At 37.8% G+C, this 25,234-nt stretch overlaps 1 protein-coding gene across 1 annotated transcript in view; it reads left to right on the top strand.

The window, feature by feature from the left end:
- Window positions 1-987, top strand: part of ARAP2 (ArfGAP with RhoGAP domain, ankyrin repeat and PH domain 2) — a gene marked incomplete at both ends in the record, with an annotated part of 192,262 nt that extends 191,275 nt beyond the window's left edge. Inside the window, one exon of the mRNA XM_079704429.1 lies at window positions 628-987. Within this exon, the coding sequence (XP_079560555.1) occupies window positions 628-987 (360 nt within the window). The remainder of the gene's footprint in view (window positions 1-627) is intronic.
- Between the last annotated feature and the right edge of the window lie 24,247 nt (window positions 988-25,234).

Genomic DNA, 25,234 nt, shown 5'->3' with positions numbered 1-25,234 from the left:
AACTATATATACCTTTCAGAATTTTCATAAGTATATCTATGGGTATATATTTCTGTGGGATTCTAATAGGGTATTATGTGGGGAAAAGATTTCACTAGTCAAATATTTGGGGAAGAGAAAATAGAAAAAGAAGTCAGATTTTTCTGCTGTAATATTTCTTAGCTTCTTTAATATGCTAATATGTATTGTGACTCTCAAAGAGGGATCTGTAGTACAGAGCATTTCCTGGACTCATGGCCACAGAGATTCCCTTTTTCCTCTGTCCCTTGGGTATAATACTATAGGAATTACAGATGCATGAATATGTGACACATCTAAGCGGCAGTGAATTGGAAGAGGCAAGTTTGAAATGAGAGTCAATTTGAATAACTGACTTGAAAGACATCTTTGAAGTAGTATGTTAAATGCTTGTTAAAATGAATTTCCGTGATCTCCATTTCAGTTGATTTTGTAGCTCTGAGTTCAGTCTATAAATGCAGACATGCTGCTTGTGCCAAAGTCAAGTTAGAACCTAAATCATAGAAATAAATTCTAATACAAGAAGCATCAACTTTTATGTGCAGAGTATTCTTTAAACAAAGTGTGCCAGATCTTGCTTCCCTGTGAGATGTTTTGTTTTATTTTTAGAGTGCAAAAGCAGAACTCAAAAGGCTACGGCTCAGTGCAAAGCATGACCAAGAGCATGGGGATGGCACCTTAAAGGAGAGAGCCTCCATCGTGGCCCAGTGCCTGGAGCACAAGGATGAGAAACTTCGAAATCGAACCAGAAAACATTGGAGTTTCAACTGTCTGGAGGACACAGAAGCTGAGGTCCTTCAAGGCCAAGAGAAAGGCCATAAAGGCCTAAAGACATTGAGGAAGACTGAGGACAGGAATGGCAAAGCTACTTTAGATTCTAATAATAAGTTACCGCCAAAGGTCATCGAAGAGCTTAGTGTGGTTCTACAGCGGTCAAGAACCCTTCCAAAAGAGTTACAGGCTGAGTAGATGGTGCAAAAATAAGTAAAATGACTTGTCTTGCAAATTATTTTTTTAAATATTGTGTACAATGTATATGTGCAAACCAGAAACCAAAATATATTTCATGGTTGGTGAGATTTGTCTAGCTATCCTTAACCATTTAAAGAGCATTTTAAACTATATATGTATATATAAGTGTAAGATTCACTGTGTTTTGTTCTGAACAAAGCCTGTACAGTTCAACTATATTAACCTTGTGTAGGAAGGCATTGGGTTACTTTGAGTGGCCAACCTTTTGAAGTACAGTTGACCCTTGAACAACATGGGGCAAGCGTTGGTGTGTTAATCCATGCATAATTTATAGTCAACCCCCTCCACTGTATACAGAATTCCTCTGCATTTGTGGACTGAACTAATTGTGGATCATGTAGTGCTGTAGGATTTACTATCAAAAGATATCCATATATAAGTGGACCCATGCGGTTCAAACCCACATTGTTCAAGGGTCAACTGTAGTTGTCTAAGTGGTATAAATTTATGAACAGAAATCGCAAACTGTACTGTATTGTATAGAATGCTCTGTATAAATGAAGCCTATGAAGCTATACGTAACACATTTTGCACTTTGAGAAACTTGTATATAAAGTTACCATATGTTTTTAGGTTTACACAGGGTCCACCTTACAGGGAAAAAAGGAAGTAAGTTGAAAAAGGGGAGGATTTATTTTAGTGGCTGCCTATCAAACCACACTTTAAAAAGAAGCAAAGAGGGGGCTTCCCTGGTGGCACAGTGGTTGAGAATCTGCCTGCCGATGCAGGGGACACGGGTTCAAACCCTGGTCTGTGAAGATCCCACATGCCATGGAGCAACTGGGCCCATGAGCCACAACTACTGAGCCTGTGCGTCTGGAGCCTGTGCTCTGCAATAAGAGAGGTCACGATAGTGAGAGGCCCGCAAACCGCGATGAAGAGTGGCCCCCGCTTGCTGTAACTGGAGAAAGCCCTCACACAGAAACGAAGACCCAACACAGCCAAAAATAAATAAATAAACAAACCAACGAACCGACGTTAAAAAAAAAAAAAAGAGGCAGAGAGTTAAAAATGTCCTAAAAGTCAAGGAGATCAGGTTGAGATTCATTCTAGTTCACTGTTGACCAGACCTTGTTCATGAGAAACTGTTAAGAAAAAAAATTCTAGTGACTAAGTATTTCCCAAGATTAGTATTCAGCCACTAAACATGAATAGTGGCACTGGCCACTCTTCCTTACAGTGTTATTTAATCAGCTGCAGTGCAAATCCATTCACTACACTTCAGTTCTTTGCAGGTGGCTGCTGAGAGGAAACTTACACTGCATTGAAGACATTGTGTGCACAGGACCTGGCATGTATGACACTTGCACTGTTGCTGTGTACAAACAATTTTTGTTTTTTTGTTTTTTTATTTAGAGTTCCTTACTATCATTTTGGTATGAGCAACATTCATCATCACAGGGTTTTATTGTTGGTTTTTTGTTATTGTTTTTCTTTGTATGTTCATTTCTTATTAGGTAAGACTGAGTCAGAATTTACTGGAAGTGTACAACATATGGCCACCTGGGGGTAGGAGTTAGATTAACTATTGATACTATACTTCTGGGGGCTACCAGTTCACTTTTAACCTTGTCTTTTTTTTTTTTTTAATAAAGCAGCAGTCTCCTCCCTGTGCCTGACAAATAATGACAAAGCCTCTATTTTTGTTTCCACATAAAGAGCACCTACTGAGTTGGTTATTTTCCTCAGACAGACAATACTATCTAGTTATAGGTGACATTAGTGGTAGCACTTTTTGTCAGTTTCTTTAGAATTTTATTAAGTCTGTTGAGTTTTGATCAAAATTATTTTGAGCAAAATTATTTTAGGTAGCCAAGCTTTATTCCTAGCTTTATTCCACTTGCACACAGTGCAAGTGGCATCCATGTGAGGTCCTGTGCACACAGTCTCTTCAATGCAGTGTAAGTTTCCATTTCCTCTTCCCCGTTTTTCAGGTGTCTTATCAGAATTTGTATACAGAGGCCCATACTTCAGTCAGTCCAATCATAGTGCAGTATAACACTGTTTAATGCTATGAATTTCTTCATTGAAAAATACTGATCACTTATATCTGGTGGTGATAAAATAGTTTACCATGGGGGTGTGATATTTATTCTTTAAATCCACATAGATTGGAATTTTTTTAAAGAGAGAAACTGCTGGTCAGTTTATAGGTGGCACTGCTGGGGAGCCTTTGAAAAGCAAGAAATGGTATTTAGGAAAAAATCTAAAATAAACTATTATTTCTGGTAAATGATATTTATGTTTTATGAAATGAGACATGAAAATTATGTTGGACAATGGGAAAGTATCTTTTTTTTACCTGCCTTATTTGAATACTTTTGAAACTTGAGCTTAAAATCTAATAACTTCTGTTTCCCTTCCCTTCCTGTACAATTGTCTCCATTTTTCAAGTGTAAGATAAGGACTAATGATGACCTCTCATATACTTTGAGTAAAAATTAAAATTGTTTTACAAGTCCACTTGAGTGTGACTGATTTTCAAAATAACCACTTTCAACTCTTCAAAATAGAGAAATCAAATAGATTGCCTTTTTTTAAAAATCTGAATTTAATATACACTTCAAACTAGCTGTCATTTTTTCAAACATGTCAGTATGAATATTGTTCTTTTTTAAATGATGAATATATGCAGACATGACACAAACAGATGATTGATGGTACTCTCATTTCTAGAGCCCTAAAGTTAATAAAACTAAGCAAAAGTAATTGAAGCAAAAATATGATGTTCACATAACTATATTAGCTGCTAATTTGCATTTACATTTGATAATTTTTAATCCTAAAATAAACTATATTGTAAAAGGAAATATTTTTGAAAATGCACCAAATTTATTTGGATAGATGGTAGTATCCAGATATTTGCACGTTTTCTCAAACTTTTGATAATCACTCTGGGAAGAAGAAGATGTAAACTTTCACTATCTCATCAAAATTGGCACCAAGGCTTTTATATTATCAACAATGTGGATATCCTATCGTGTACAACCATCACATTTATTTCTAATCATTTAGAAATAGTCATCACAGAAATGAATCTTGTAGATAGCTAAAATTTATCTACTTTACATTTTATAGTTATTATTATTATTTTTATTTTTATTTTTTGCGGTACATAGGCCTCTCACTGTTGTGGCCTCTCCTGTTGTGGAGCACAGGTTCCACGGCCATGGCTCACGGGCCTAGCCGCTCTGCAGCATGTGGGATCTTCCCGGACCAGGGCACGAACCCATGTCCCCTGCATCGGCAGGCGGACTCTCAACCACTGTGCCACCAGGGAAGCCCTATAGTTATTATCTTTAACAATTTTTTGTTAAATTATTTTAAATTTTTAAAATTATTTTAAATTATTTTATATATCCTTATCTTCTCTGCCATGGCTACTATATGTTGAATGTAACATTTTTAAAAATTGAGATACCTATACAGATTTAAGACTTTTTGTGAATTATTAAAGTTCAGAATCTAAATGTCCTCATCCAAGAAGTGGGAATAACACTGATCTTGTAGTATGAGTCATATACAGTTGGCCCTTGAACAACACAAGTTTGAACTGTGCCAGTTCACTTATACATGGATTTTTTTCAACAGTAAATACTACAGTACTACACAATCTATGGTTGGTTGATTCCACAGATAGGGAGAACCAACTCTAAGTTATACGAGGATTTTCAACTGGGCAGAGGTCAGCGCCCTTAACCCCCAGGTTGTTGAAGGGAAAGAACTGCCCAGGTCCACTTATCTGTGGATTTTTTTCAATAAGTATTCAGTTGGCCCTCAGTATCCACCCATTCTGCATTCACAGATTCAGGCAACTGTGACTGCAAATTTAATACGCTATTCATGGTTGGCTGAATCTACAGATATGAAACCCATGAGTATGAAGAGCTGACTATGGAACTTGAGCATCCTCAGATTTTGGTATCCATACCAGGTCCTGGAACCAATCTCCTGCAGATACTGAGAGATGACTGTATACATATTTTTACATGTGTGTGTATATCACATACCTGACCCATGGTAGAGGTGTAGTAAATGTTCTTTATTAATTTATTAGTTTTTCTAGCTCTCATTTGGTCTAAGTTGCTACTTCTTACTACTGTTTTCAAATTGCTTATTTTTTTCTCATCCCTTTAAAAATATGTTATACACTAATAGAACAGATTACCACAGGTGGTAGGACGAATTGCGTTTCCCCAAAACCCATATGCTGAAGCCCTAAACCCTAGTACCCCAAAATTTGCAGTATTTGGAAATAGAGCCTTTAAAGAGGTGATTAAGTCAAAATGAGGTTTTTGGGGTGGGCTCTCACAAATCTGACTGGTGTCCTTATAAGAAGAGGAAATTTGGACACACAACACACAGGGGCCAAACCGTGTGAGGACATAGCAAGAAGGCGGCCATCTGCAAGCCAAGGAGAAAGGCCTCAGATGAAAACAAACCTGCCAACATCTTGATCTCAGTCTTCTAACCTCCAAAAAAAATCGAGAGAAAATAAATTCCTATTATTTTTGCCACCCAGTCTGGAATTTTGTTAATGGTAGCCCTAGTACACTTTTATATTAATCTGTTAATACAGGTATGAGATGAGCAGAATGCCCCCTGGTATTTTCAAGCACTGGTTCTTGTGCTCTTGTTATCCCACATCTCAGAATAACTTTGTAATACTACATCAGAGTTACACCTATCATAATGATTAATGGAGGATAAGAGAGCATTTTGAGATGTAACTACTTAGAAGTCAGCTAGCTAAATAAATTGAATACTGAAATAATACAGCACAAACAATTCAAAATTGTTGCCCAGCAAAATTATAGTTTGGGGCTGCTTGTAAAGATCCAAGTTCTATGACATGAAGAACCACTATTCCAGAAGAGTGAAGATGCTGATGGTTCACAAAACTGGATTGATAAAAAATATTGTTAATCCTTTCAAAGAACAACACAGAGAAGTCTTCAGTTAAATAACTGAGCATTCTCACTAGGGAGAGACAAAAAGTAATTTCAATCAACCAAGATAAGCCAAAACATGATCCTGAGATAAGATCAACACTAATATTGCTCAGATAAAAGTGACATATCTCATTGGAGGCAATCTCATTTTCCCCTCCAGCTAATGCTTCATTTGACTTCTGTTTGCAGCAAATCTCTTGATAAAATGTCTCACTTCCTGCCTTCTATTTTTTCCCTCCCATTCTTTCTTTGAACCCTCTTCATTCAACATTTTGTTTCCCATTATTCTACCATAACTACTCCTCTCACAGTCAAAACAACCTCATTGCCAATCTAAATGGTCAGTTTTCTATCATCATACTTGACCCATCACTATCTGTAGCATTTTATACAGTTTGTCTCCCCTCCTTTGTGCAATACATTCTAGGATTGGTCTCCAGGACACCATTATCTTGTAGTTTTCCTCCTTCACTAGTCAGTCTTCTCTAATTCTCTACTGGATACTCATCCAATCTCATAGCTTTAAATACAGTATATCTTCCAGCTTTCCCATCTGTTTAACTACAGTCTGGACCTACTCACTGGGTTCAAGACTGAGTAATTTACATCTCCACTTGAGTGTCCAACTGTCATCTCAAATATACCATATCTAAAGCATCATCAAATGTCTCCTTACCAGACAGACTTCCTCTGAACATCTCATATAAAATGACATTATCACCTTCTATCCCCTTTATCTTATTTTTTTTACAACATAGGGCTCATCATCTGACAATTTACATATTTATTAGTATATGTGTTAATGGTCTAATTAGTTACACCAGAATGTAACTCAGCCAGTGCAGAATCTTAGGTTCACCACTATATTCCCAATATATAGAACAGTGCCTATAACATAGCCTATAGTCACTCATGAAGGATATGTTGAATAAATGAAGTCATGGTATAATAAAGTAGCTTGAAGGACAATGATTCCAACAAGAGATAGGAACTGCTCTAGGCTAGTCAGCCTTCCACAATACAAAGATCCATACAACCCTCATGGGGGGAAACCCTAGTGCATATAGCTCTGGCGAAGAGAGAGAATTGCACTGCTGGCATGCATAGGACTTCTCCTTTAAAATGTCACTCTCCAAGGTCAGGAAAGGTAACCAACCTACCAGATACATAAAAACAAACAAAAAAAGCAAGGTAGGCAAAATGAAATGATAGAGGAACATATTCCAAAGGAAGGAACAAGATAGAACTCCAGAAGAACTAAGTGAAGTGTATATAGACAACGTACCTGAGAAAGAGTTCAGGGTAGTGATTGTAAAGATGATCAAAGAACAAGGGAGAAGAACGTAAACACAGAGCAAGAAGTTAGAAGTTTTTAACAGAGTTAGAAAATATAAGAATAACCAAACAAGAAGAATAAAATAACTAAAATGAAAAATACACTAGAAGGAATCAATGATAGACTAAGTAATCCAGAGGAATGGATCAGCGAGCTGGAAGACAGAGTCATGGAAATCACTGATGCTGAACTAAAAAAGGAAAAAAAGAATGAAAAGGAAAGAACACTGTATAGGAGACCACTGGGAAAATATCAGGTCCACTAATATTTTCATTATAGGGGTCCCAGAAGGAGAAGAGACAGATAAAAGGGCTAAGAACATAATTAGAGATAGAATAGCTAAAAACATCCCTAACCTGGGAAAGGAAGCAGATACCCAAGTTCAGGAGGCACAGAGAGTCTCACACAGAATTAACCCAAAGAAGACAGATCAAAACACATTGTAACTAAAATGGCAAAAATTAAGGATAAAGACAGAATATTTAAAGCAGCAAGGTAAAAAGCAACATATAATGTACAAGGTAACTCCCTTAAGGCTATCAGCTGACTTTTCAGCAGAAACTCTGTAGGCCAGAAGGGAATGGCACAATATATTCAAAGTGAGAAAGGGAAAAACCTACAACCAAGAATACTCCACCCAGCAAGGCTCTTATTCAGATTTGATGAAGAGATCAAAAGCTTCACAGAGAAGCAAAAGATACAAGAGTTCAATACCACCAAACAAGATTTACAAGAAACGTTAAAGGAACTTCATTAAGTAAAACAGAAAAAGGCACAACAAGAAACATGACAATCACAAAAACTAAAAGCTTATCAGTAAGGGCAAACTTATAGTAAAGGGAGAAAATCATCCACGCACAAAGGTAGTAGGAAGGTTAAAAGACAAAAGTAGTAAAATCATCTATACCCACAATATGCAGATAAGGGATACACAAAACAATTAGACATAAAATATATCAAAAAGAGTAATCATGAGGGAAGAGAGTACAAGTGCAGGGTTTTAAAAATGCATTTGAAATTAAGAGATCAGCAACTTAAAACAATCATGTGTATATATAGATTGCTAAACCTCATGGTAACAACAAACCAAAAATCTATAATAGATACACACACACAAAAAGAAAAAGGAATCCAAACATAACACCAAAGATAGTCATCAAACCTCAAGAGAATAGAAGAAAGGAAGAAGATAGGAACAAAAAGCACCTACAAAAAAACAACCCGAAAATAGTTAACAAAATGGCAATAAAAATACACATATCAATAATTATTTTAAACGTATTTTAAATTATTTTAAATGTAAATGGACTAAAACCTCCAATCAAAAGACACAGAGTGGCTGAATGGATAAAACCAAGACCTGTAGGTATGTATATATATATATATATATATATATATATATATATATATATATATATATATATATACACATATATATATATATATATGTTGTCTACAAGAAATTCCCTTCAGATCTAAAGACACAGACTGAAAGTGAGGGAATGGAAAAAGCTATTCCATGGATATGGAAACCAAAAGAAAGCTAGGGTAGCAATACTTATATTAGACTTTAAAATAAAGACTGTTAGACAAAGAAAGACATTACATAATGATAAAGGATCAATCCAAGAAGAAGATATAACAATTGTAGATACATATGCACTCAACATGGAGCACATAAATACATAAAGCAAATATTAACAGACGTAAAGGTAGAAATCAATAGTAACACAATAATATTAGGGGTCTTTAACACCCACTTACATCAATGAACAGATCATCCAGACAGAAAATCAATAAGGAAACACTGGCATTGTATGACACATTATACGAGATGCATTTTATACACACACACACACACACACACACACACACACAAACACACACAGAACATTCCATCTGAAAGCAGCAAAGATACACAGTCTTTTCAAGTGCACATTTCCATGATAGATCACATGCTAGGCCACAAAACAAGTCTCAGTAAATTTAAGAAGACTGAAATAATATCAAGCATCTTTTTCCAACATAACACTGTGAGAGCAGAAATCAACTACAAGAAAAAAAACTGCAAAATACACAAACACAGGGAGGCTGAACAATGTGGTACTAAACAGCCAATGGATCACTGAAAATAATCAAAAAGGAAATCAAAACAAAGCTGGAGACAAATGAAAATGAAAACACAATGATCCAAAATATACAGGATGCAGCAAAAGCAGTTTTAAGAGGGAAGTTTATAGCAATACAAGCTTACCTCAGGAAACAAAAAAAATCTCAAATAAACACCCTAAACTTATACCTAAAGGGGCTAGAAAAAGAAGAACAAACAAAACTCAAAGTTAGTAGAAGGAAAGGAATCATAAAGATCAGAACAAACTTAAATGAAATTTACAAAAAAAGAGAAAATTTAAAAAAAGAAAAGCTCAATAAAATTAAGAGCTGGTTCTTTGAAAAGATAAACAACATTGATAAACATTTACCCAGACTTTAAAGAAATAAAAGAAAGAAAGACAAAAGAGAGAGAGAGGGCCCAAATCAATATAATCAGAAATGAAAAAGGAGAAGTTACAACCAACACAGAAATACAAAGAAACAGAAAAATCTACTAAGAGCAATTATACACCAATAAAATTGACAACCTAGAAGAAATGGACAAATTCCTAGACATGTACAATCTCCCAATACTGAACGATGAAGAAATAGAAAATATGCATAGACCAATTACCCGTAATGAAAATGAAACAGTAATAAAATATATATAAATCAATAACCAAAAAAAAAAAAACCTCCCAACAAACAAAAGTCCAGTATCAGATGGCTTCAAAGGTGAATTCTAATAAATATTTAGAGAAGAGTTAAAAACTATTCTTCTCAAACTATTCCCAAAAAATGACAGAGGAAGGAACACTTCCAAACACATTCTGTGAGGTCGGCATCACCCTAATACCCAGGCTGCACAAAGACACTACAGAAAAAAAATTACAGGCCAAAATCACTGATGAATATAGATGTAGAAATCCTCAACAAAACAGTAGGAAACTGAATTCAGTAATACATCAAAAGGATCATACACCATGATCAAGTGGAATTTATCCTAGGGATGCAAGAATTTTTCAGTATCCACAAATCAATCAGTGTGATACACCACATTAACAAATTAAATTTTAAAAACCATGTGATCATCTCAATACATGCAGAAAAATCTTTTGACAAAATTTAACAACCTTTTATGATTAAAACTCTCCAGAGAGTGGGCACAGCAGAAACATACCTTAACATAATAAAAGCCACATAGGACAAGCCCACAGCTAACATTATACTCAATGGTGAAAAGCTGAAAGCATTTCCTCTAAGATTAGGAAAAAGACAGGATGCCTACTCACGCAGCTATTATTCAACATAGAATCAGAAATCCTAGTGACAGCAATCAGACAAGAAAAAGAAATAAAAGGAATCCAAATTGGAAAGGAAAAATAAAACTGACAGTATTTGCAGATGACATTATACTATAAACAGAAAATCCTAAGAATGCCACCAAAAAACTACTAGACCTAATCAATAAATTAGGTAAAGTTGCAGAATAGAACATTAATACACAAATGTGCTTCATTTCTATACAGTAACAATGAACTATCAGAAAGAGAAATTAAGGAAACAATCCCAATTACAATTGCATCAAAAAGAATAAAATACCTAGGAATAAACATACTAAAGGAGGTAAAAGACCTGTAATTGGAAATCTATATAACACTGATGAAAGAAATTGAATATAACAGAAACAGATGGAAAGATATACTATGTTCATGGATTGGAAGAATTATCATTTTTAAAATGACCATACTACCCAAGGCAATCTACAGATTCAATGTAATCCCTATCAAAATACCAATTACATTTTTCACAGAACTACAACAAATAATTTTAAAATTTGTATGGAAACACAGAAGACCCCAAATAGCCAAAATGATCTTGAAAAATAAGAACAGAACTGGAGGAATCATGCTCCCTGATTTCAGACTACACTACAAAGCTAGCATAATCAAACTGTAAGGTACTGGCACAAAATCAAACACATAGGTCACTGGAACAGGAAAGAGCCCAGAAATACACCCACACATTTACGTTCAATTAATCTACAACAAAGGAAGCAAGAATATAAAATGGAGAAAAGGCAGTCTCTTCAATAACCAGTGCTGGGAATACTGGACAGCTACATGTAAAAGGATAAAATTTGAACATTCTCTAACATCACATAGAAAACCTAAATATAAGATAGGACATCATAAAACTTCTGGAGAAAAACATAGGTGGAACAGTCTTTGATGTAAATCATAGCAATAATTTTTTGGATCTGTCTCCTAAAACAAAGGAAATAAAAGCAAAAATAAACAAATGGGACCTAATTAAACTTTTTAAAATTGAAGTATAGTTGATTTACAATGTTGTGTTAGTTTCAGGTATACAGCAAAGAAATTCAGTTTTATATATATATATATATATATATATATATATATATATATATATATATATATATATATATATAACTATTCTTTTTCAGATTATTTTTCCATTATAGGCTATTTCAAGATATAGAGTATAGCACCCTGTGCTATACAGAAGGCCCTTGTTTGTTATATATTTCATATATAGTAGTGTGTATATGTTAATCCCAAACAGGACCTTTTGCACAGCAAAGGAAATCACTGACAAAACAAAAGGAAAACCTACTGATTAGGAGAAAATATTTGCAAATGGTATGACTAGTAAGGAATTAGTATCCAAAATATATAAACAGATCATACACTCAACATCAAAAAACCCCCTACATAACCTAATTTTAAAATGGGCAGAATATATAAATAGATATTTTTCCAAAGAAGACATGCAGATTGCCAACAGGAACGTGAAAAGATCCTCAACATAGTTAATCATCAGAGCAATGAAAATTAAAACCATGAAATACCATCTCACACCAAAAAGAACACAAATAATTAATGTTGGTGAGGATATGAGAAAATGGAATTCTAGTGGGAATGGTGGGAATGTAAATTGGTGCAGGCACTGTGGAATACATTATGAAAGTTTCCACAGAAAAAAACCCTAAAAATTAGAACTACCATATGACCCAGAAATTCCACTCCTCAGTATATGTCCAAAAAATGGAAACACTAATTAGAAAAGATAGGAATTGAGTATCAAGATGGTGGAGTAGTAGGACATGAAGTTCACCTTCTCCCACAAGTACTTCAAAAATACATCTACATGTGGAGATTCTCACAGAATGCCTACTGAATGTGGGCAGAAAACCTCAGACAGCTGAAAGGGCAAGAAAATCCCCATGAAACCAGGTAGGACAAAAAAAAAAAAAAAAGTGAGAAAGTAATTGGGATGGACCTGCATCCCTGGGAGAGAGCTGTGAAAGAGGAAATTTCCTGCACCCTGGAAGTCCCCTCACCAGCAAGCAGATCAGCTGGGACAAAGGAGGAGCTTCAGAGCCTCAGAAGAGAATGCACAAACAAGTTTGCAGCAGCTGGATCTGAGAGACACCTGCACAGATGGTCAGTGCCACTGCCCTGCATTCCCCAGCCTGAGACGTGCATCCACCAGTATAGGGGTGGTGGCTGGGTTCTGAGGCTGTGGCTTTGGAGATCAGATCCAGAGAGAGGACTGGGGTAGGCTGCACAAAAGCAGCCTGAATGTGTTGGGATCATGTGCGACTACAACTGAGGGTGTATGTGGAGGAAGCCCAGGTGCCTTAGAAACCAGGTGCCATTTGTTTTGGGGGATGTGGAGGGGGTCAGGATCTGCCATTGCAGTCTTTTCCCCTGTGTGAGCTCTCAAGTGGCAGGACACCAACTACACGAGCTCCAGGAGCAATCACAAGCCACTGCCACTGCTGCTGTCAGCACCTGCTACAGAAGTGGTTGCAAGCCACCACCACCACCACCCTCCTGGATTCTGGGAGCAGTCGTGAGCTGCTGCCATACTTGCAGACTCCAGGAGAGGTTGCAAGCCACCCTGGCAGATTCCAGGAGCAGTTGCAAGCTGCTGCCACTGCCCTCCCAAAATCCAGGAGCAGTCATGAGGCACCTCCACTCCCATCACGTGCTCTGGGGGGGCACACATGAGCTGCCATCATCACCAAGAACGCCAGGACCAGGCAACAGCCACCCCATCAGCACACCCACCATCAAGGGGATAACAGCCAGCACACACTGAGGAAATAGGCAACAGGCATCCACACTATAAACAGCCCTTACACCAAAAATATTAAACCCACACAACCTACACAAGGAGGCTCCCACATATAAATAGCCCACAAAAAACACAGTAGATAATTCTTTCTCCTAAACTCACAAAGTAAGAGAAATATAAGTACAGTGAAGAAGCAGAGGAACCACTCCCAGTTAAAAGACCAAGAGAATTCCCCTGAAAGAATAAACAATGAAACAGACCTCTTCAGTCTTATAGACACCGATTTCAAAAAGGAGATAATGAAAATACTGAAGGAATTAAGAAAGGTGATTGAAAGAAATGCAGAGTACTATAAAAAGGAACTAGTAACTATAAAGAGGAACCAAGAAAAATTAGAAAACTCATTTGCCGAGATGAAAGCCAAGCTAAAGGCAATGAATGGCAGAATTAATAATGTGGAAGAAAGAATAAGTGACCTGGAAGATACAATAATGGAAATCACCCAATCAGGACAGCATACAGAAAGCCAAATAAAAAAAATAATAAAAGCAATATAAGAGACCTATGGGATAATGTAAAGCATGTCAATCTATGCATAATAGGGATTCCAAAAGGGGAAGAAAGAGAAAAAGGGATCAAAAAATGTATATGAAGAAATTATGGCTGAAAACTTCCCCAAAAGATATCCAGGTACATGAAGTACAGAGGGTCCCAAACAAGATAAACCCAAACAGACCTACACCAAGACATGTTATAATTAAAATGGCAAAAGTTAATGAGATGATTCTAAAGGCAGCAAGAGAAAAACAAAGCATTAATTACAAGGGAACTGACGTAAGATTCTCAGCTGATTTCTCTACAGAAATGTTGCAGGCCAAAAGGCAGTGTCAAGATGTATTCAAAGTCCTGAAAGGGAAAAGTCTGCAACCTAGGATACTCTAACCAGCAAGATTATCATTTAGAATAGAGGGAAAGAGAAAGTATTTCTCAGACAAGCAAAAACTAAATGAATACAACAATACTAAACCTATCCTAAAAGAACTACTGAAAAGTCTTCTCTAAATAGAAGAGAAATAAGAATCTATAGGAAAGAGAAAATCACAATTGGAAAGCAAATCACCTAAATAAACCAGTACACAGATTTAAAAAAATCAAAACGTTTTTGTGAAATGGATGATAACTACAATGAACAGCAAAAGGATGAACAGGAAGATGTAGAAGAGGACATCAAAATCAGAAAATGTGGGTGAGAAGAGTAAAAAATTGTAGATGTTTTCATTTCTTAGAAAGTGTTTGGGCCTATATGACTACCAGTCTAAGGGAAATAGGTATAGGAAGGGAATAACATATTTGAAAAACAGGGTAACCACAAATAAAAAATGTACAGTAGATTCAGAAAAGTCAAAAAGAAGAGAATATAAGTATAATACAACTGAAAAACATCAAACCACAAAAGGAAAACCAAAAAGAAAAAGTACGGGACAAAGAAAAAATGTAAAAATCAATGAGAAAACAAGGTTTAAAATGTCAACAAATACATATCAACCAATAATTACCTTAATGTCAATAGACTAAATGCTCCAGTTAAAAGACACAGAGTGGTAGATTGGATTTAAAAAATAGGGCAAAGGACACACAGATTGAAAGTGAGGGCATGGAAAAATTATCTAAGGCAAATGGAAATGACAAGAAAGAACATTCACAATACTCAGACAAAATAGACTTTAAAAGAAAGTCCATAAAGAAAGACGAAGAAGGACAGTATATAATAATAAAGGGATAACACAAGAGGAATATTTTACACTAGTCAACATATATATACCTAATATAGGAGCACCCAAATACATAAATACTAACAGACATAAAGGGAGAAATTGACAGTAGTACAATAATAGTAGGAGACTTTAACATCCCACTCACATCAATGGACAGATCTTCTAGACAGAAAATCAATAAGGCAACAGAGATCCTAAATGATACAACAGTTAGACTTAATTGATATTTTCAGGACATTACATCCAAACAGAATACACATTCTTTTCAAGTACACATGGAACATTCTCTAGGATGGACCACATACTAGGGCACAAAACAAGCCTCCCAAATTTAAGAGTATAGAAATTATCTCAGGCATCTTTTCTGACCACAATGGCATGAGACTAGAAATCAACCACAGAAAAAGAAATGAGAAAAAAATGATTACATGGAGACTAAATAATATGTTACTAAAAAACCAATGCATCAACAATGCAATCAGAGGAAATTAAAAAATACTTTGAGACAAATGACAATGAAAACACAACCATACAAAGTATATGGAATGCAGCAAAAGCAGTTCTTTGAGGGAAGTTCATAGTGATACCTGCCTTCTTCAAAAAACAGGAAAAATGTCAAACAACCTAAATTACCACTTAAAAGAATTAGAAAAAGGAGAACAAACAAAACATAAAGTCAGCAGAAGGAAGGAAATAATAAAGATCAGGGAGGAAACAAATAAAATAGAGATTTAAAAAAAGTAGAAAAAATCAATAAAACCAAGAGCTGGTTCTTTGAAAGGGTAAAGAAGATGGACAAAACTCTGGCCAGGCTCACCAGGAAAAAGAGGGAGAGAAGCCAAATAAACAAAATAAAATATAAAAAAGGAGACATAACAACCAATACCACAAAAATACAAAAAAATATAAGGGAATATTATGAACAATTATATGCTAACAAATTCAACAACCTAGAAGAAATGGACAACTTTCTAGAAACACACAGCCCACAAAAATGAATCAAGAAGAAATAGATAACTTGAACAAACCGAATCACTAGAAGTGAAATAGCATCTGTAATTAAAAACTCCCTACAAACAAAAGTCCAGGACAAGATGGCTTCACAGGTGAATTCTACTAAACATACAAAGAAGAACTTATACCGACACTTCTCAAACTCTTCTAAAAGACTGAAGAGAAGGGAACACTCCCAAAGACATTCTATGAAGTCACCATCACTCTGATACCAAAACCAGACAAAGACACTAGCAAAAAAGAAAATTACAGGCCACTATCTTTGATGAATATAGATGCAAAATTTCTCAACAAAATATTAGCAAACTGAATTCAGCAACACATAAAAAAGATCATAAACCATGACCAAGTGTGATACATCCCAAGTTCATGTCTCATTCAACATATGCAAATCAATTACTGCAATATACCACACTAACCAAAGAAAAGACAAAAATCACATGATCACCTCAATAGATGCAGAAAAAGCATCTGACAAAATTCAACATCCATTCATGAAAAAACTCTTACCAAAGTGGGTATATAGGGAGCACATCTCAACATAATAAAAGCTATTTATGACAAACCCACAGCCAATATAATACTCAATGGAGAAAAGCTGAAAACCTGACCTCTAAAATCTGGAACAAGACAAGGATGCCCACTCTCACCTCTTCTATTCAACATAGTGTTGGAAGTCATAGCCACAGCAATCAGACAAGAAAGAGAAATAAAGTTATCCAAGTTGGAAGGGAAGAGGTAAAATTGTAATTATATACAGAAGACTTGATACTATTTTTCGAAAACCCTTAAGATTCAACACAAAAACTACTAGAACTGAAAAACTATTTCAGCAAGATAGCAGGACACAAGATTAACATATAGAAATTGGTTGCATTTCTTTACATTGACAATGAAATATCAGAAAGGGAATGCAAAATAAAATAATAAAAAGTACTTTTTTTTTAGGCCCGGAGGAAGATGGCGGAAGAGTAAGACGCGGAGATCACCTTCCTCCCCACAGATACATCAGAAATTCATCTACACGTGGAACAACTCCTACAGAACACCTACTGAATGCTGACAGAAGACCTAAGACCCCCCAAAAGGCAAGAAACTCCCCACATACCTGGGTAGGGCAAAAGAAAAAAAGAATAAACAGAGACAACAGGATAGGGACGGGACCTGCACCAGTGGGCGGGAGCCGTGAAGAAGGAAAGGTTTCCACACACTACAAGCCCCTTTGCGGGCGGAGACTGCAGGTGGCGGAGGGGGAAAGCTTCGGAGTAGCGGAGGAGAGCACAGCAACAGGGGTGTGGAGGGCAAAGCGGAGAGATTCCGGCACAGAGGATCGGCACAGAGGATCGGTGCACTCAGGCACACACCAGCCCAAGAGGCTTGTCTGCTTGGCCGCCGGGGCGGACGGGGCTGGGAGCTGAGGCTCGGGTATCTGCTTTCAGTCGGAGCGCAGGGAGAGGACTGGGGCTGGCGGCAGGAAGAGAGCCTGAAGGGGTTAGTGCACCACGGCTAGCCCGGAGGGAGTCCGGGGAAAGGGTCTGGAGCTGCCGAAGAGGCAAGAGACTTTTTTCCCTTTTGTTTCCTGGTGCGCGAGGAGAGGGCATTAAGAGGGCTGCTTGGGGAAGGGCCGGAGACAGGCGCGAGACGCGGCTAAAGGCGCGGACCCCCGAGACGGGCGTGGGATGCTGGGGCTGCTGCTGCCACCGCCACGGGGCCTGTGTGCGAGCGCGGGTCACTGTCCGCCCCGCCTTCCGGGGGGCCTTGCAACCCGCCACTGCCGGGGTCCCGGGACCCAGGGACGGCTTTCCCGGGAAAGCACACGGAGCACCTCGGGCTGCTGCAACGTCACGCCAGCCTCTGCCGCCGCAGGCCCGCCCCACACTGCGCACCCCTCCCTCCGCTCTGCCTGAGTGAGCCAGAGCCCCCGAATCAGCGGCTCCTTTAAACCCGTCCTGTCTGAGCGAAGAACGGACGCCCTGCGGCGACCTACGTGCAGAGGCAGGGCCAGGTCCAAGGCTGAGACCCGGGAGTTGTGAGAGCAGAGACAGGGAAATCTCTCTGTGCAGACTCAGAGGCAGCGGATTAAAGCTCGGCGGTCCATTTGATGTGCCCTGCGTCTGTGGAGTGCATAAATGGACAGCGAATCATCCCAAATTGAGGAAGTGGGCTTTGAGGACAAGATTTCAGACTTTTCCCCCTTTTCCTCTTTTTACAACTAATTATCCCAAATTAAGGAGGTGGACTTAGAGAGCAAGATTTCAGACTTCTCGCCCTTTTCCTCTTTTTACAACGAATTATCCCAAATTGAGGAGGTGGACTTGGAGAGCAAGATTTTTGATTTTTCCCCCTGCTCCCTTTTTGTGAATGTGTATGTGTAATCTTCTGTATAAGATTCTCTCTGTATAGTTTTGCTTCCACCATAGGTCCCAGGGTTCTATCTGTCCGTTTTTTTTTTCAATAATTACTTTTTAATTTTAAAAACGCTACTATATTTCATACTTTATTCTATTTTACTTTACCTGCTCTTTCTTTTTTTCCTACCTTCCCTTCCTCCCTCCCTCCCTCCGCTCCTCCTTTCCTTCTTTCTTTTTCTTTAATCCCTCCCTCCCTCCTACCCTTCTTCTTTCCACTTTCTTTTTCTTTCCTTCCTCCCTCCCTCCCTCCTGTCTTTCTTTCTTTCCTTCCTTCCTCCCTCCCTCCCTTCTTCCATTCACTCTTCCTTTTGCTTTCATTCCTCCCTCTCTCCCTCCTTTCTTTCTTTCTTTCTTTCCATCCTTCCTAACTCCCTCCCTCCTTTCTTTCTTTCTTTCTTCCTTCCTTTCTTCCCTTCTTCCTTTCTTTCCCTCTCTCTTTCTTTCTTCTACTAATTCTTTCTTTCTACTTTTTCTCCCTGTTATTCTAAGACGCGTGGATGAAAGGCTCTTGGTGCTGCAGCCAGGAGTCAGTGCTGTGCCTCTGAAGTGGGAGAGCCAACTTCAGGACACGGGTCCACAAGAGACCTCCCAGCTCCACATAATATCAAGCAGCGAAAATCTCCCAGAGATCTCCATCTCAACACCAGCACCCAGCTTCAGTCAACGACCAGCAAGCTACAGTGCTGGTCACCCTATGCCAAGCAACTAGTAAGGCAGGAACACAACCCCACCCATTAGCAGAGAGGCTACCTAAAAACATAATAAGGCCACAGGCACCCCAAAACACACCACCAGACGTGGACCTGTCCACCAGAAAGACAAGATCGAACCTCAACCACCAGAACACAGGCATTAGTCCCCCCCACCAGGAAGCCTACACAACTTACTGAAACAACCTTAGCCACTGGGGACAGACACCAAAAACAACGGGAACTACGAATCTGCAGCCTGCAAAAAGGAGACCCCAAACACAGTAACATAAGCAAAATGAGAAGGCAGAAAAACACACAGCAGGTGAAGGAGAAAGATAAAAACCTACCAGACCTAACAAATGAAGAGGTAATAGGCAGTCTACCTGAAAAAGAATTCAGAATAATGATAGTAAAGCTGATCCAAGATTCTATTTCCAAGATCCAAAATCTTGGAAATAGAATAGACAAAATGCAAGAAACAGTTAACAAGGACTTAGAAGAACCAAAGATGAATCAAGCATCAATCAAAACCACAATAAATGAAATGAAAAATACTCTAGATGGGATCAATAGCAGAATAACTGAGGCAGAAGAACGGATAAGTGAGGTGGAAGATAAAATAGTGGAAATAACTGCTGCAGAGCAAAATAAAGAAAAAAGAATGAAAAGAACAGAGGACAGTCTCAGAGACCTCTGGGACAACATTAAACGCACCAACATTCGAATTATAGGGGTTCCAGAAGAAGAAGAGAAAAAGAAAGGGACTGAGAAAATATTTGAAGAGATTATAGTTGAAAACTTCCCTAATATGGGAAAGGAAATAGTTAATCAAGTCCAGGAGGCACAGAGAGTCCCAGACAGAATAAATCCAAGGAGAAATACGCCAAGACACATATTAGTCAAACTGTCAAAAATTAAACACAAAGAAATCATATTAAAAGCAGCAAGGGAAAAACAACAAATAACACACAAGGGAATCCCCATCAGGTTAACAGCTGATCTCTCAGCAGAAACTCCACAAGCCAGAAGGGAGTGGCAGGACATAATTAAAGTGATGAAGGAGAGAAACCTGCAACCAAGATTACTCTACCCAGCAAGGATCTCATTCAGATTTGATGGAGAAATTAAAACGTTTACAGACAAGCAAAAGCTGAGAGAGTTCAGCACCACCAAACCAGCTTTACAACAAATGCTAAAGGAACTTCTCTAGGCAAGAAACACAACAGAAGGAATATACCTACAATAACGAACCCAAAGCAATTAAGGAAATGGGAATAGGAACATATATATCAATAAATACCTTAAATGTAAATGGATTAAATGCTCCAACCAAAAGACACAGAGTGGCTGAATGGATACAAAAACAAGACCCATATATATGCTGTCTACAAGAGACCCACTTCAGACCTAGAGACACATACAGATTGACAGTAAGGGGATAGAAAAAGATATTCCATGCAAATGGAAATCAAAAGAAAGCTGGAGTAGCAATTCTTATATCAGACAACATAGGCTTTAAAATAAAGACTATTAGAAGAGACAAAGAAGGACACTACATAATGATAAAGGGATCGATCCAAGAAGAAGATATAACGATTGTAAATATTTATGCACCAAACATAGGAGCACCTCAATACATAAGGCAAATACTAACAGCCATAAAAGGAGAAATCGACAGTAACACAATCATAGTAGGGGACTTTAACACCCCACTTTCAACAATGGACAGATCATCCAAAATGAAAATAAATAAGGAAACACAAGCTTTAAATGATACATTAAACAAGATGGACTTAGTTGATATTTATAGGACATTCCATCCAAAAACAACAGAATACACATTTTTCTCAAGTGCTCATGGAACATTCTCCAGGATGCATCATATCTTGGGTCACAAATCAAGCCTTGGTAAATTTAAGAAAATTGAAATTGTATCAAGTATCTTTTCCGACCACAATGCTATGAGACTAGACATCAATTACAGGAAAAGATCTGTAAAAAATACAAACACATGGAGGCTAAACAATACACTACTCAATAACGAAGTGATCACTGAAGAAATCAAAGAGGAAATTAAAAAATACCTAGAAACAAATGACAATGGAGACACGACGACCCAAAACCTATGGGATGCAGCAAAAGCAGTTTTAAGGGGGAAGTTTATAGCAATACAATCCCACCTGAAGAAACAGGAAACATCTGTAGTAAACAACCTGACCCTGCACCTAAAGCAATTAGAGAAAGAAGAACAAAAAACCCCCAAAGTTAGCAGAAGGATAGAAATCATAAAGATCAGATCAGAAATAAATGAAAAAGAAATGAAGGAAACGATAGGAAAGATCAACCAAACTAAAAGCTGGTTCTTTGAGAAGATAAACAAAATTGATAAACCATTAGCCAGACTCATCAAGAAAAGAAGGGAGAAGACTCAAATCAATAGAATTAGAAATGAAAAAGGAGAAGTAACAACTGACACTGCAGAAATACAAAAGATCATGAGAGATTACTACAAGCAACTCTATGCCAATAAAATGGACAACCTGGAAGAAATGGACAAATTCTTAGAAATGCACAACCTGCCAAGACTGAATCAGGAAGAAATAGAAAATATGAATAGACCAATCACAAGCACTGAAATTGAAACTGTGCTTAAAAATCTTCCAACAAACAAAAGCCCAGGACCAGATGCCTTCACATGCGAATTCTATCAAACATTTAGAGAAGAGCTAACACCCATCTGTCTCAAACTCTTCCAAACAATATCAGAGGAAGGAACACTCCCAAACTCATTCTAAGAGGCCACCATCACCTTGATACCAAAACCAGGAAAGGACGTCACAAAGAAAGAAAACTACAGGCCAATATCACTCATGAACATAGATACAAAAATCCTCAACAAAATACTAGCAAACAGAATCCAACAGCACATTAAAAGGATCATACACCATGATCAAGTGGGGTTTATCCTAGGAATGCAAGTATTCTTCAATATACGCAAATCAATCAATGTGATACACCATATTAACAAGCTGAAGGAGAAAAACCATATGATCATCTCAATAGATGCAGAGAAAGCTTTCGACAAAATTCAACACCCATTTATGATAAAAACCCTGCAGAAAGTAGGCATAGAGGGAACTTTCCTGAACATAATAAAGGCCATATATGACAAACCCACAGCCAACATCGTCCTCAATGGTGAAAAACTGAAACCATTTCCACTAACATCAGGAACAAGACACGGTTGCCCACTCTCACCACTCTCATTCAACTTAGTTTTGGAAGTTTTAGCCACAGCAATCAGAGAAGAAAAGGAAATAAAAGGAATCCAAATTGGAAAAGAAGAAGTAAAGCTGTCACTGTTTGCAGATGACATGATACTATACATAGAGAATCCTAAAGATGCTACCAGAAAACTACTAGAGCTAAACAATGAATTTGGTAAAGTAGCAGGATACAAAATTAATACACAGGAATCTCTGGCATTCCTATATACTAATGATGAAAAATCTGAAACTGAAATCAAGGAAACACTCCCATTTACCATTGCAACAAAAAGAATAAAATATCTAGGAATAAACCTACCAAAGGAGACAAAAGACCTGTATGCAGAAAATTATAAGACACTGATGAAAGAAATTAAAGATGATACAAATAGATGGAGAGATATACCATGCTCCTGGATTGGAAGAATCAATATTGTGAAAATGACTCTACTACCCAAAGCAATCTACAGATTCAATGCAATCCCTATCAAACTACCACTGTCATTTTTCACAGAACTAGAACAAAAATTTCAAAATTTGTTTGGAAAAACAAAAGACCCCAAATAGCCAAAGCAATCTTGAGAACGAAAAACGGAGCTGGAGGAATCAGGTTCCCTGACTTCAGACTATACTACAAAGCTACAGTAATCAAGACAGTGTGGTACTGGCATAAAAACAGACAGATAGATCAATGGAACAGGATAGAAAGCCCAGAGATAAACCCACGCACATATGGTCAACTTATCTTTGATAAAGGAGGCAGGAATGTACAGTGGAGAAAGGACAGCCTCTTCAATAAGTGGTGCTGGGAAAACTGGACAGGGACATGTAAAAGTATGAGAATAGATCATTCCCGAACACCATACACAAAAATAAGCTCAAAATGGATTAAAGATCTAAGTGTAAGGCCCAAAACTATCAAACTCTTAGAGGAAAACATAGGCAGAACACTCTATGACATAAATCCCAGCAAGATCCTTTTGGACCCACCTCCTAGAGAAATGGAACTAAAAACAAAGATAAACAAATGGGACCTAATGAAACTTCAAAGCTTTTGCACAGCAAAGGAAACCATAAACAAGACCAAAGGAGAACCCTCAGAATGGAGAAAATATTTTCAAATGAAGCAACTGACAAAGGATTAATCTCCAAAATTTATAAACAGCTCATGCAGCTCAATATCAAAAAAACAAACAACCCAATCCAAAAATGGGCAGAAGACCTAAATAGGCATTTCTCCAAAGAAGATATACAGACTGCCAACAAACACATGAAAGAATGCTCAACATCATTAAACATTAGAGAAATGCAAATCAAAACTACAATGAGATATCATCTCACACCAGTCAGAATGGCCATCATCAAGAAATCTAGAAACAATAAATGCTGGAGAGGGTGTGGAGAAAAGGGAACACTCTTGCACTGCTGGTGGGAATGTGAATTGGTACAGCCACTATGGAGAACTGTATGGAGGTTCCTTAAAAAACTAAAAATAGAACTACCATATGACCCAGCAATCCCACTACTAGGCATATACCCTGAGAAAACCATAATTCAAAAAGAGACATGTACCAAAATGTTCATTGCAGCTCTATTCACAATAGCCCGGAGCTGGAGACAACCTAAGTGTCCATCATCAGATGAATGGATAAAGAAGATGTGGCACATATATACAATGGAATATTACTCAGCCATAAAAAGAAACGAAACTGAGCTATTTGTAATGAGGTGGATAGACCTAGAGTCTGTCGTACAGAGTGAAGTAAGTCAGAAAGAGAAAGACAAATACCGTATGCTAACACATATATATGGAATTTAAAAAAAAATGTCATGAAGAACCTAAGGGTAAAACGGGAATAAAGACACAGACCTACTTGAGAATGGACTTGAGGATATGGGGAGGGGGAAGGGTAAGCTGTGACAAAGCGAAAGAGAGGCATGGACATATATACACTACCAAACGTAAGGTAGATAGATAGTGGGAAGCAGCCGCAGAGCACAGGGAGATCAGGTAGGTGCTTTGTGACTGCCTGGAGGGGTGGGATGGGGAGGGTGGGAGGGAGATGCATGAGGGAAGGGATGTGGGAACAGATGTATATGTATGACTGATTCACTTTGTTATAAAGCAGAAACTAAAAAAAAAACAAAACTTAACCTCAGCTGATTTTATATTTTTCTGCTAGTTCATTCTTAAGATGATCTCCTTCTTATTTAATTGCTTATTCATGACAACCTTTATTCCCAGTATTTAAAAATACTTATAGTGGGGGCTTCCCTGGTGGCGCAGTTGTTGAGAGTCTGCCTGCCGATGCAGGGGACACAGGTTCGTGCCCCGGTCCAGGAGGATCCCACATGCCGTGGAGCGGCTGGGCCCATTGGCCATGGCCGCTGGGCCTGCGTGTCCAGAGCCTGTGCTCTGCAACGGGAGAGGCCACAGCAGTGAGAGGCCCGCGTACCGCAAAAAAAAAAAAAAAAAAAAAAAATACTTTTAGTGAATAAGATCATTATCCTTTAATCTGATGATTGGGTAAGACTGAAATCTC

This window comes from Hyperoodon ampullatus (assembly GCF_949752795.1).
Source record: "Hyperoodon ampullatus genome assembly, chromosome: 1".
NCBI lineage: Eukaryota > Metazoa > Chordata > Mammalia > Artiodactyla > Ziphiidae > Hyperoodon > Hyperoodon ampullatus.
The sequence above is the reverse complement of the archived record's forward strand: the minus strand, read 5'-3'. Positions and strand labels throughout refer to the sequence as shown.